We start from the raw sequence: 13,642 nt of genomic DNA, 5'->3' as shown, positions 1-13,642 counted from the left end.
TACTTGGGGCAGGTGTCGGGGGGCGGGGGGGGCGAGGTTCTCATTCTCTACTGGTTGCCCCCTCCATCCTGAGTATATTTGTTTGTGAGGATTGTCACAAGTCCCGAATCCAGCCTTGTGCACAGTGGGTGTTCCCGCTGCTTCCTTTTCAGTGTAGAGAGAGTCTGGGTGAACAGACAAACCATGAACCTCACTATGCATACTTCACCCTGGTGGGGGAGAGATGCCTGGAGTCTCATCACCTGTAGATGTGGTCCTGGGTTTGAGGAGTCTGTCTTGGGTTTGAATCCCTCCTCTACAACCGGGGAGAGGGAAGCGGCTTACCCACTGCTCGCTTCCGGCTGTGGAGCCCACGTAGCTGTGGGTCGGCTCCCGCTGCCGGCACCCTCCCCTCACTGTGTCCAGAACTGGCCACATCATGTCACCTGCTGGCATCTCTCAACAGAAACACATTGTTAAATAATAGAAAATATGTATATTGGTCTCTTCTCCCCCTGGCTCCTCACACAGGACTCCAAGACCCTCATAATTCTTTTGTTCCAGTGAGGTGACTCTTGGTGGGCTCCTGGATGGGGCTGGTCACAAGAAAGACCAGGTGTGATTAGAAGCCTGGAACTTTCAGCCCTACCCCCATCCTCTGGGGAGGGGGAAGGGGCTGGAGATTGAGTCAAGAGTGGATCGTGCCCACGTGATGACCCTCCGTAAAAATTTCTAAAGTATGAGATTTGGAGAGCATCCAGGTTGGGGAACACATCCATGTGTGGGAGGGTGGCGCACCCCAGCTCCACGGGGACAGAAGCTCCTGCACTTGGGACCCCTCCGGACCTTGCCCGGAGTGCCTCTTCACCTGGCTGTGCATCTGTGTCCTTTATCACATCCTCTATTACATAATGAGCCAGTAAACATAGTTATGTGTTTCCTGGAGTTCTGTGAGCTATAGTACAATGGCTTGGGTTCCACTGTAGATGGAACCCAAGGAGGGGGTCATGGAAACCCTGGTTTACAGCTGGTTGGTCAGGCGCACAGGTGACAACTTGGGACTTGGATTGGCGTCTGAGGTGCAGGTGTGTCTCGTGGAACAGCCCTCAGCCTGTGGGGGTCTGCGCTGTCTCCAGGTAGCGAGTGTCACAGAGGAGTGTTTCCTCTTCACCAGCTGTGACTTTAGCACAACCTTTCTGCGTGCTGCCTTTCATGTCTGGCTGCAGACGCAGCTGAGTTCCTTTGGTGAGGCAGGGAGCTGGGCTGCTCTCCTGGGTGATGCCCACCCTGCTCCCCGGGTCAGGCTTCCAGCCCCACAGCTGCTTTAGGCGGGGTGCACCTGGATTCGCCCACCTCACAGGTCTTCAGTTACCCTGAGGTGGGACTCGAGTGTGTCAGTGTAACCGTTTCAGAATGAACAGCAGCGCCTCGTGTGGCCACCATCTCTGTTCGTCCTTATGTGAGACAGAACTCACTCAGGTGGGCCTAAGGCCAGGACTGGAAATTGAGGGAGAAGTTAAAATCCTCCAAGAAGTTACCGAGTCCGTTGTACTGCTCACCGCATGACAGGCCAGTAAGTCGGAAGATGAGTTGTTGGGGCAAGGAATAGCAACTTTATCCGGAAAGCCGGCAGACCAGGAGGACAGTGGACTAGTGTCCCAAAGAACCCAGTTAGAATTTAGGCTTCTTTTGTACTAAAAGGAGAGGGGGTATGGTTAGTTGTTGTGAACTTCTTGGAATCCTTTGTTCTCAAAGCTGTCTGCATAGGTCTGGTCACGTTCCTATAAAACTCCAACAAGATAAATGTTATGCTCTGTTTTGCAACTTTTTATCTCTATATGAATGGAAAAGTGATAAACCTTTAAAGGTCAGAACTTTGAGAATGGGCTATCCTGTGTATTTCAGGCTATAGGCAACATTCTTTTAGTGATTAACTTGTAGCAAAAGCAATAGAATACAAAGGTTAAAGCAAAAGAAACAATCCAATATGGAGTCAGATTTGTTCTTCCCTATTACAAAGTTTCCGTTAAAAAGATTCAAGCAAAGTGTTTCAATGTGAAACATCCAGTCTTCCCCTGGAGGACCACAACATTGGAACTGGGAACTGGCTCGTCCTCCTGCCTGACATTTTTAGCACATGCTCAAATAGATTTTGAGCATCCAAGAATCATGTGGGATCTGAGGCGCTGGGGTCAACTCGGGCCGCCTCTGGGCATGGGTTCAGGGGCATGTGGTTTGGTCGTGACCCTAAGGGAATACGTCGATTGGGGTGTTTGGAGAAGCTCGGACCTCAGCATGGGTCTCGCTGTCCCAAACGAACCATTGGGGGTGAGGAATAGAGGACAGCTTCCCTTCCCCATTTTCCTGAATCTCAGTCAACTTTGACAGCAGAACTGAACTTAAGTGAAAGAACTCTGTGCCCTATCCGGGGCAAGCTGCTCTCACCGGCCGCCCTCTTGCCCCGTTCCAGAACATTCACGCACAGCTAGGTGCCTGCTCAGCACACCTGAAAGCTCCTGTGTGATGGTGGGTTGCTGACATTGCAGAGCATGAGCTCCCCTCCCCGCCCAGCACAGGTGCAGGCCCAGGGAAGAGTCAGGAGGGGCCCTGGACGGGGACAAGGCCCCACGCAGGAGCTCTGGGACTTTATCCTGAAGGCGAGCAGAGCTGTTTCAGGGCAACCTGGTTTCTTCACAATGTAGCTTCTCCTTAGAGCGAGGGTCTCAGGTCTCTGGTCAAAGCCTTCGGAGGCCAACAACCAAATTGGGGTGTGTGTGGGGGTCACTTCTGGGTGAAAGGAATGCAAGGAAACCAGAGAAACCAGGACGGGCTCAGAGTTGAGCTGGGTGTTGGGCATCAGGCAGGAGGAAGGGGCCCCAGTCAGGGCCTGTGTGAACATGGCTTCTTCTCTGCCTTCTGTGAGTCTTCTGGGTCCTTCTACAAATCCAGAAATCAAACAAGGAAGGAAGGGATGACCTAAGCCACCGCCACAAGTTCAAGTTCACTTAACATAAGATTAGGCACAAAAATCAGAATAACACTTAGATCTAAAGAACGTTTTTTTGTTTTGTTTTTGTTTTTGGCTCTGTTGGGTCTTCGTTGCTGTGCGTGGGCTTTCTCTAGTTGTGGCGAGCGGGGGCTACTCTTCATTGTGGTGCGCAGGCTTCTCATTGAGGTAGCTTCTCTTGTGGAGCACGGGCTCTAGGCACATGGGCTTCGGTAGTTTTGGCATGCAGGCCCTAGAGCGCGTGGGCTTTGGTAGTTGCATCACGTGGGCTCTAGGGTGCGTGGGCTTCAGTGGTTGTGGCGCATGGGCTCAGTAGTTGTGGCTCGCGGGCTCTAGAGTGCAGGCTCAGTAGTCATGGCACACGGGCTTAGTTGCTCTGTGGCATATGGGATCTTCCTGGACCATGGATTGAACCCATGTCCCCTGCATTGGCAGACAGATTCTTAACCACTGCACCACCAGGAAAGTCCCTTGGTGCAGTTTTCATGCTTATGTTTGACCTGAGAGTACAGGTCGTGAGCTCTGCAAGCAAAGCCATCCTCGTGCAGTTTCCCCAGAAGGTGGCTCATGGGAGTCAGGATTTTTACATGCGAGAGAGAGGAAAAAACTGTTCCCTCGGGCTTCCCTGGTGACGCAGTGGTTAAGAATTCGCCTGCCAATGCAGGGGACACGGATTCAAGCCCTGGTCTGGGAAGATCCCACATGCTGCGGAGCAACTAAGCCTGTGCGCCACAACTACTGAGCCTGCGCTCCAGAGCCCACGAGCCACAACTACTGAACCCCGGGTGCCTAGAGCCCGTGCTCTGCAACAAGAGAAGCCACCGCAGTGCGAAGCCCGCGCACTGCAACGAAGAGGAGCCCATGCTCACCGCAAGTAGAGAAAAGCCCATGCACAGCAACGAAGACCCAACACAGCCAAAAATAAATACATTAAATAAATTTTTTTAAAAAACCAAAACTGTTCCCTCTATCCATTTAGGTTTAGTGTCTGGGGTCCCACAAATTAAACTGACCAAAGGCAAATTAACTGGAGAAAATGTTTATTTCTTATTCATTTGGAGGTTAGACCTGGGGGCTTATCTACCCTTTTAACAAAGAGCAATAAATTGTGGAGAAGTGACAAGACAAAAGGGGTTTCTGCTTACAGGGAACTAAATTTGGGAAGGTAAAGATATGGGGGAAGTAAGGGAAGATGAGGGTTATTTTAGTGAGTTTGTTGTGAGGCTCAGCCTCCTGTAGTCCTTTGGGTGATTAGCATTCTCAGGTGGTTAAGCTGTTCCCTTCCTCTTGGGAGGGAAGGGATCGCCTTTCTGAAGGGAAATTTATAGGCTGTCTCCAGGCAGAAAGGGTGAGGGCAGAGAATAGCCTTCCAGGAAATCATTTGTCTCAGGTGTTGGACTTTCCACGACTTTCCCGGCTCTGGAGATGCAGCCCTGCCTGGGAGGCTCTCTTTGGGGTTCGCCATTGTGGGTTCAAGGAGCTCTCACCTGCCTTCACACGGACCAGCAAGGAGCGCAGAGATCCACATCAGGTGTAGGAACTGGAATCCAAGAAAACTGATGCAGAGGCAGCAGATTTGAAAGCCTTTCTTTCATGGACTTCAGTCCTTGGCCTTTTCTTTTTCTTTTCCCCCCTTTATTTATTTATTTTTGGCTATGTTGGGTCTTTGTTGCGGTGCGCGGGCTTCTCACTATGGTGGCTTTTCTTGTTGAGGAGCACAGGCTCTAGGCACACAGGCTTCTAGAGAGCAGGCTCAGTAGTTGTGGCACACGGGCTTAGTTGCTCCGCGGCACATGGGATCTTCCTGGACCAGGGCTCGAACCCGTGTCCCCTGCATTGGCAGGTGGATTCTTAACCACTGCGCCACCAGGAAAGTCCTAGTCCTCAGCCTTTTCTGCCTTCTGAGCAAAGCTTAGGTCTCTGTGTGTTTTCAATCAGCTGCTTTTTCTTCCAACAGCCATTGCTTTTTCTGTTGCAGGCAAAGCGGAGAGATTCACCTGCTGAAGGCAGCCAGAAGGCCAGCGAGCAGGACAGTAAGCAGGTACTACCCGAGGCGAGATTTCATGTTCTCTTTGCGACTAGACTGCTGCCTGTGTAGCCCGTCACTTACCCCTGACTCAAGCCGTGATCTGGTTAACATCCATTTGTAAAACAGCTACATTCTTATATTCTTCTTAAAGTCATCTGTTCCATGTGTCCTTTGTTTTAATGTTTTAAAAAGTGTGCCGTACCTTGGAAACAACAGAACCAAAACCTCTTAAAGTTTCCCCCACGGGGAAATAAGAGGTGCCCTTCATGGCCCTTCTGTGTGAGCGTCCCTGGGGCAGCCGTGACAAAGCTCCACAGACCGAGGCTTAAACAACACGCAGTGATTCCGTCCGGAGCCCGAAGTCGGAGACAAGGGTGTCAGCAAGGTTGGTTCCTTTTGGGGACCTCCGTCCTCAGCCTGCAGGCGCCGTCTTCCCCCTGTGTCTGTGTCTGTCTCCAGTGGTCCCTTTTCCATCAGGACATCAGTGCTATTTGATCAGGACCCCCCCATCAACCTCGTCTTAACTTGATTCCCTCAGTAAAGACCCTGACTCTTAAGCAGGTCCCGTTCAGAGATGCTGGGGGTCAGGACCCCAACATCTGAGTTTTGGGGGCACAACTGAGCCCATCGCAGCATCCAGGGTGAGCCTGGCTTGGTCTCCCTCTCTCGGGTCACAATCTGGAGTTGTTTTCACCTCTGAGAGAACTAGTGATCAGGAACTAGTGATCAATGCATTCTTTCTCCTCAAAGGGAGGCTACATGGGGGCTTCCCTCCCTGCCCCCTCCCCCGCCCCCAAGCTTCTGCTGAGTCAGGCCCTTTCTCTCTGTTCTGTGCGACATAGCTTCCTGTATGCTTGGTAAACCAAGTTGTTTGAGAAACAGGTTTTTTTCTCTGGACACAAGGATGCTTGTTTTCCTATCACTGTAAAAAGGCAGAGGGAGCTTTACACGCTCCAGAAGGCCTGGGCTTGGCAGGATGCGCAGCGAGCACTCACTCTCTCTGGCGGTTTGTCACCTGTCTCTGCTCCGAGCTTTATTTTAAATTCCCCAGTGGACAGGCCCTCACAGTTCCTTTTCTTCTGGTTTTCTTAGTGCCCTGAGGGTACCTCCTGGGGGATTTTTCAGGGCAAGATGTTCAGGCACTATTTTTCCATTAGAAGCTTCTGAAGCACATTTTTGAAATCAGCAGGGTGTTTGAAAGTAAAAATACAACGCAGTTATCTTGTCTTTTTTTTTTTTTTAAAGAGATTGAAATCGAGAAGTTGTTCATTAAGAATCTGAAACATGAAATGTTAACAGTAGTGTAGCCAACAGGGTACGTGACCGCAGTCTCAGGGCTGAGGAGGAAGGGCCTGGAAAGGAGTGGGGCTCACGGCGGGGGAGCCCAAGATGGCTGGGAGGTTCCCAGTGTGCGAGCTGCCCTCCCCCTTGGGCGCTGTGAGTAGACTGGCCAAGTTCATCCACCAGCCAGCACTCACCTGCACCCAGAGACCCCCTCCGTCCTGTCCCAAAGCCAGGCCCGGTTGGAAAGCCAGAGGGCCCCTAGGCCAGGTTAACTGGTCCCAGCATTTCCCCTGGGACCCCTGAGGTTCCCACTCTGTTTGAAGGGTCTGGTGGAATGCCCAGTGGACGCCGTGGCTGTGAGGCCAGCCTGGTGGCTCTCTCGGGTGAATGGTGCTCAGATGCTGCTCCAGGCACCCCTTCCCTGCATGTGGGCGCCGTCCGCTCTGGCTGGAGGAGAATTCTGGCCACCTGTCCCTGGGACCTCCCATCTCCTCTGAGGCGGCCGCAGGACCCCATGTCCCCAGGCCTCAGCAGCAGCTCTTGTTTCTGGGGCTTCGATCATTGGGTCAGAGTGGGAAACACAGGGCGTGTGGTGTTTTCCTTGATAAACTGAGGCGGTTCAGTTCGCTGGTTAGCCCGGCCCACTCCCCAGTTTCCATCTTCCTTCCCAGGGGGCCCCTTCCTTAGACACCCCCTGCTTGCTGGGCGGCACTCGGTGGTTCCTGCCGAGGAAAGCAGCTCCATGCTGTGGCCGCCCATCGCTGCAGAGTCCAGGCTCTGAGACCATGGAGACAGTGTCCACGGTGCGCAGACCCCAGACCTCCAGGACTCGCTCTGTCCCACTCTGAGAGGCAGCCAGTGGTGTCACCCCGTGAGAGCAGAGCAATTGGGGGACTCAGTTCTCAGCGAACAGGCGGGCTTTCCAAGTTGTCAGTCAGATGAGTCCCCAGGTCACCCCAAGCTTACCCTAGCACACGAGTGTGTCTCTGCTACTCAAAAACAGGCAGATGGGAAAGCTTCCTGACTTTGGGATTGGCAACAATTTCATGGATGTGACACCAAAAGCACAGGCAACAGAAGAGAAAATAGATAAATGAGACTTCATTGAAATTAAAAACTTTTGTGCATCAAAGGACACTGTCAACAAACAGAGTGAAAAGACAGCTCATGGAATGGGAAAAATATCTGCAAATTATTTATCTGATAAGGGGTTAATATTCAGAACATAGAAAGAACTCCTACAACTCAACATCAACAAAACAAGCAACCTGATTAAAAAATGGGCAAAGGGGGCTTCCCTGGTGGCACAGTGGTTGAGAGTCCACCTGCCGATGCAGGGGACATGGGTTCGTGCCCAGGTCCGGGAAGATCCCACATGCCGTGGAGCAGCTGGGCCCATGAGCCATGGCCGTTGAGCCTGCGCATCCGGAGCCTGTGCTCCTCAACAGGAGAGGCCGCAACAGTGAGAGGCCCGCATACCGCAAAAAAAAAAAAAACAAAAACAAAAAACGGGCAAAGGACTTGAGTAGACATTTCTCCAAAGAAGATACACAAATAGCCCACAAGCACATTAAAAGATGCTCAATACCAGTGGTCTCTAGGAACATGCAAACCAAACCCACCATGAGGTACCACTTCATGCCCATTAGGGGACAGCTGCTATTAAAAAAGCAAAACAAAGAATAACAGGTGTTGGCAATGATGTAGAGAAATTGAAGCTTTTGCATTGCTGGTAAGAATGTAAAATGGTGCAGCCACTGTGGAAAACAGTATGGTGTTTCCTTGAAAAATTAAAAATAGAATTACCTTATGATCCAGCAATCCCATTTCTGGGTATATACCCAAATGAATTGCAAGCAGTGTCTCGAAGAGGTATTTGTACACCCATTTTCACAGCAGCATTATTCATGAAGCCAGAAGGTGTGAGCAACCCAAGTGCCCATTGGCGGATGAATGGATGAGCATAATGTGGTCCATCCATACAGTGGAATATTATTCAGCCATAAAAAGGAAGGAAATTCCATCACATGGTACAACATGGATCAACCCTGAAGACTGTGTTACCTCAGGCTGCCATAACAAAACACTAGACTGGCTGGCTAACATACCGGAAATTTATTTTCTCACAGTTCTGGAGGCTGGATATCCAAGATCAAAGTGTAGGCAGGTGTGGTGCAGATGGCTGGCGTCTTGCTATGTGCCTGCACATCCTTTCCTCTGTGCCTGTGCATCCCTGGAGTCCCTTCCTCTTATAAGGACACCAGACCTATCGGATCAGAACCCCCTCTTATGACCTCATTTAACTGTCACCTTAAAGGCCCGATCTCTAGATACAGTCACATTGGAGGTTAGGGCTTGAACATTCGGATTTTGGGGGGACACACAGTCCACAGCAAAGACACTATGCTCAGTGAAATAAGCTAGACACGAAGGACAAATCCTGGGACTTCCCTGGTGGTCCAGTGGTTAAGACTCCACTTCCACTGCAGGGGGTGAGGGTTCGATCCCTGGTTGGGGAACTAAGATTCTACATGCTGCAATGAGCAGCCATACAGTGGGATGCCCCCCACCCCATACAGTGGGATCCTGTTTGATCCTGCTTATATGAGGTCCCTGCAGCTGTCAAATTCATAGAGACAGAGAATGGAAGGGTGGGTGTCAGGGGCTCGGGGAGGGTGGGGAGTTAGTGTTTAATAGGACAGAGTTTCAGTTTGGGAAGATGAGAAAGTTCTGGAGATGATGGTAGTGATGGCTGCGTAGCTGTCAATGTATTTAATACTGCTGGATTGTATGCTTAACAGTGGTAAGATGGTCAATGCTATGTTATGTGTATTTTACCACGAAAAAAGAGAAACCGTGCAGAAAAAGCTGGCATAAGGAGGGGCACGCCCCCCCCCCCATTTTGCTGTGTCACCTCTGGCTCTCCTGGTGACAGAGACCCCACTCTCCACCCATCCTGGTGCCCACTGTGCCACCAGGGAAGCCCCCGAGTTACTATTTTTAAGTTTTAGTCTCAAGCATACAATGGCGATCAGTCCCAGGGTCTCTGCAGTCATGGAGCAATGGGTTGTCACCTGGGGCCTCTCTTGAGCAAAGCCAGTTGCTAGGGGTAGACTGTGAATGCCAAGGAGGAGGCCTCAGGGCTGGGAACACTTGCTCGGAGAAGCTATTCTGTGCCAGATTGGTCTCTTACACACTGTTCAGTGAATTTCCTTTTTATTATGAGAATTTCACTAGGAACCCCATCTCCTTGCACTTGGTCTTATAGCACCCCTTCCCTCCCCCCCACCACGGTTAACTTTTCCTATATTATTTTGAAGCAAAACCCAGACGACGTACCATTTCACTTTAGTATAGCTTCTGACTCTTGATTTCCTAGCAGCCTCTGAGTGTGCACCCAGACATGACTGTGTACGGTGTGGAAAGCCCTGAGGTCTGACTTCGTAGGTCTGTCCTGGTTCATTTTTATCACATCCTTTCCTGTGCACAGTGCCCTCCACGTTACTGGCTATTCATCCAAAATTGTGCCAATTCTTTTAATCTATCAAATAAAGATAATGTGAATTGCCCCAATCTTTTTCTTTTGTTGGGTAACAAGGTCATAGGATTATTTTTTTTAATAAATTTATTTATTTATTTTTGGCTGCTTTGGGTCTTTGTTGCTGCACGCGGGCTTTCTCTAGTTGCGGTGAGCGGGGGCTACTCTTCATTGCGGTGCACGGGCTTCTCACTGCGGTGGCTTCTCTTGTTGCAGAGCATGGGCTCTAGGCACGCGGCTTTAGTAGTTGTGGCATGTGGGCTCTAGAGCACAGGCTCAGTAGTTGTGGCGCACGGACTTAGTTGCTCTGCGGCATGTGGGATCTTCCCGGACCAGGGCTCCAACCTGTGTCCCCTGCATTGGCAGGCAGATTCTTAACCACTGCGCCACCAGGGAAGCCCCTCACAGGATTATTTTATCGACGTCTTCAGAAACAGTGCTGGCTGTCTGTTCACGTCTGGGGTGGGTTGTTTTTAGGCTGCCTCATCTGCTTGTGAACGTCCTTCTCTGAATCTTTATTATCATGATTCTTATTATCATCATTAGATGGGACACTCCCTGGATACATTTGTTCCCGTCCCTGGGTGATCGACAGCTCGTGATTCTGCTGTCACAGTTATTGTAACTAACCAGATGTTTAAAGCCTCTCTAGAATCTCTGGAAAAGTAGTCGACTTTCTTTATTTTGTTTTGGGGATAAAAGTGGGCCAGCTCATCCGTCTCGATTCTGTCATTCTCTGTCACTGTGCTGCCATCACGTTGCTGTCCCTGAGCAGGGCGCTGGCTCATCTTGTTATGTCTTTGCACAGAGCCACCTGGCAGTGTTGGCAGTGGGTCACCCCCTCGCTCCCAGCGTGAGTTCCAGCCTCGCATCCAGCCTGGCATCCAGCACTGGCTCAGGCGGCTCCTCGCCCACCGCTCTGCCCACTGTCTCGGCTCGTGCCCACCCTCTTGACCCCACTGGCAGCGCCGTCGAGGCAGTCCCAGGTAAGTCCGGGGCTCTGCTCCCATCTCCCCGACGCCTCTTTGCACTTCCCTTGACGCCTTCCAGTATGCATGGTGTATGCTCATGCTCAGTTTGTAGAAGAGCGTGTTCAGTCACCTGCCACTTTGGCTGTGTTGCCCGTGGTCTAGGAAATGCCTGCCTCGCTGGGGGCCTTGGGCTGCAGAGGAGATGAGGAGCCCTCAGGTGGGGCAGCTGGACAGGCCCCACAGGGCAAGGCAGAGCGGGCAGTGCCACCCAGCCTGAGACCACCAACAACAGGAGGCTTCAGAGAAATGAAATGGGGGTTGTGAGGGGTGGTGAGGGCACCTGAAGACGGGGGACGGTGACAAGAGAGAGGAGCGGGGATGAGGTCACAAGGCATGGGCACGGCTACCGGCTGCAGAGGGGTTCTTGGCCGCTGGGAGTCCTTGAGGGTTTGTGGACTGATGACTGGTGTGATTGGACCCGGGGGACCTGTCTGGCAGCTGGATGGAGGCGCAGAGCCCAGGTTGGGGCTGTCATGAAAGCTAAGGGAAGAGTGGAGCTGGTGGGCGAGATGGTGCCTGTCAGGGCCATGTGGGTCACCTGGCCCTCTCAGGCCACGTCTGGGTGCACCTGGCTGCACCAATAATACTAGCCAGTTTTGGGAAGTAACGGAATCCTCAGAACTGCCTTCTGGCCCCCGGAGGAGGGCCCTTGCTGGCCTTTCTGCTGTTGGGACCCAGGACCAAGAGTGCACACCCCACCCGCTTTGGGGCTAACAGATGTAGACTGGATTGTTTTCCCATGTAGTTTCATTCAGGTTGTATCCTTACTAATGCACTGCATGAATAGAAGGGGTAAACTCTGAAATAAACAGGTGCTGGTTCCAGATTTTCTGTGTTTAATGGATTCAGTGGAATCATTTCAGGGCCACTGGGCAGGTTCCTTTCTTTTGCCTTCCACTTCATATGAACAGGCGGGAACCTCCGGAGTTCATTGCCGGGTGGCTGGCAAAGGGTGGAAAGACTAGATCGACTGTGGAGGGACCTCAGGGCTGTGGGCAGCTGACTCTGAGTGACCTCCGAGGGCAGGGTCACGGCCTGTTCATCCTGACCCACATGGCGTTGGGTTGAGCATGTTTTACCTGAGTGGGGTCCGGCCTGAGCCGCGGCAGGCGGGCAGGGTAGGAGCAACCGGCAGGCGGCAGGGCTCGGGACTTGCCGCGGAGACCCCACTTTAACCCGAACAAAGCAGCCCGGCCCCGCGATGGTTTTCGCACAACCTGGGTCCGTGGTCCCGGCACGCCGCCTCGCAGCGCCGGGAGGGGCAGGTGCTGGTAAGAGGAGGTGAGGGGCGGGGCAGCCTAAGGCTTGCGTCACCAGGGTGGGACGGAGTATGTTACCCGGAGCTTCAGATAGAGCGGTGCGCCAACTCCCTGTGCTAGGTGCGCCTTCCCTTCTCCCCAGGTGGGCCAACTCCCGTCCCTCCAGGTGGGCCAAATCCGCTCCCATGTGAGGTGCGTCTCCCCCTCCTCCCCTCCCCCAGATCTTTCCCCTCCCCTCCCGGTGCTCCTCTTACCGGTCTGCGGTACCCGCGCCCCGGGCCAGGTGTGACAGCCAGGGGTTGGTACCAAGGTCTTCGGGGTTGCGGAATGAGGCGAATACAAACATCCCCCCTTTAGGAACCTGCTCTGCAGAGGCGCCCGCTGCTTCCCTGCGTGGGCGCCAGCCGCGGGCTTCTCCAGGGAAGCCTGCATCGCCTAGCGGAAGGGGGTCTCTCGCTCCCCGAGAGGGACGGGGTTCCTGCCTTGTCCTGCTGCGAATCGAATCGCCGCCTGCACTGTCGGAAACTCAGACCAGCAGTGAGCGGGTTTGCCAGGTGCTTCTCCATCCTCTAGTTAGGGGAAGGACAGCCCGCCAGGGGGCATCCTGCCCCCTCCCCGTGGGTGCAGGGGAGCACCCCCACGTCAGGGGTTCCCCATTCTGGCCTCTAATTCGAGCACTGACTGTGTGCATTGTTCCCGTGTGTCCCATGGTCCTGGGGACCTGGGCACCTCTTGAATGTGCTGTGTCACGTCGGGAACCGAGCTTTGCCAGGGCCATTATTCAGCAGCTTTCAGCTAATTGCTTGCTAACATCTGGGCGGTTACTGGTACTTTGGCAAGGCGGGCTCCGGGTCACATGGCACAGTTTACCTAACTGGGTTCACGTAGATTTTGAGTGTTGTCAGTTCTTCCTTTAAGAGAACATCTCAGAAGACCTGGGTCTGATCTTAGGGAACAGTGGGGTGTGTAATAGGATAAGAGACATAGTGCTGGTGAAAAAGTGGGCCAGGACACCTCCTGGGAACGCCAGTGACCGCCGCCACCCCCCAACCCCCGCCTCCACAACACAGGCTGTGGTTTGTCGGGTGAGATTTGGCCCCTGTTGTGCCCTGCCTGCACCTGAGCGGGGCAGGGCAACAGGGGTGCCCTGTTATGCTGAGTCATTGGGTGGGGGTGGGGGAGTGGGATGAGATAAATCACTTCAAGGTAAGAAAAGGCTCCTGCACACAGTTTATTTCCATCCATCCGTCCATCCCTTCCTTCATTTTATGTGCCTTTGTTATTCAAAAAAATGTTTCTGGAACTCTGCCAGCTTTGAAGCAGACCACCCCTAACCTGATCCCACCACTCCAGGTGTTGTCAGGTCCTCCTGACCAGCATGTCCAGGACAGGAGCTCAGGACCCCAGGCAGAGCAGATGTGCCAGGCCAGCACAGGGAGCGTGGGTGGTGGTGGCAGGTCAGGCGTGTAGTGGGTGGGTCAGGGTGCTTGCTGTCAGCGGGTGAGTCTGCACATC

General features: G+C 52.8%; 1 protein-coding gene across 1 annotated transcript in view; it reads left to right on the top strand.

Annotated features, from left to right (window-relative positions):
• UNKL (unk like zinc finger) overlaps positions 1–13,642 on the top strand; it is a 43,002-nt gene that overhangs the window by 19,855 nt on the left and 9,505 nt on the right. The window contains exons 8-9 of the mRNA XM_024759590.1: positions 4,965–5,027; positions 10,646–10,823. Of these exons, the coding sequence (XP_024615358.1) occupies positions 4,965–5,027; positions 10,646–10,823 (241 nt within the window). The remainder of the gene's footprint in view (positions 1–4,964; positions 5,028–10,645; positions 10,824–13,642) is intronic.

The sequence above is a fragment of the Neophocaena asiaeorientalis genome, unplaced genomic scaffold (genome assembly GCF_003031525.2).
Source record: "Neophocaena asiaeorientalis asiaeorientalis breed wild unplaced genomic scaffold, Neophocaena_asiaeorientalis_V1.1 scaffold254, whole genome shotgun sequence".
Lineage (NCBI taxonomy): Eukaryota > Metazoa > Chordata > Mammalia > Artiodactyla > Phocoenidae > Neophocaena > Neophocaena asiaeorientalis.
This window is presented reverse-complemented; position numbering and strand designations above follow the sequence as displayed.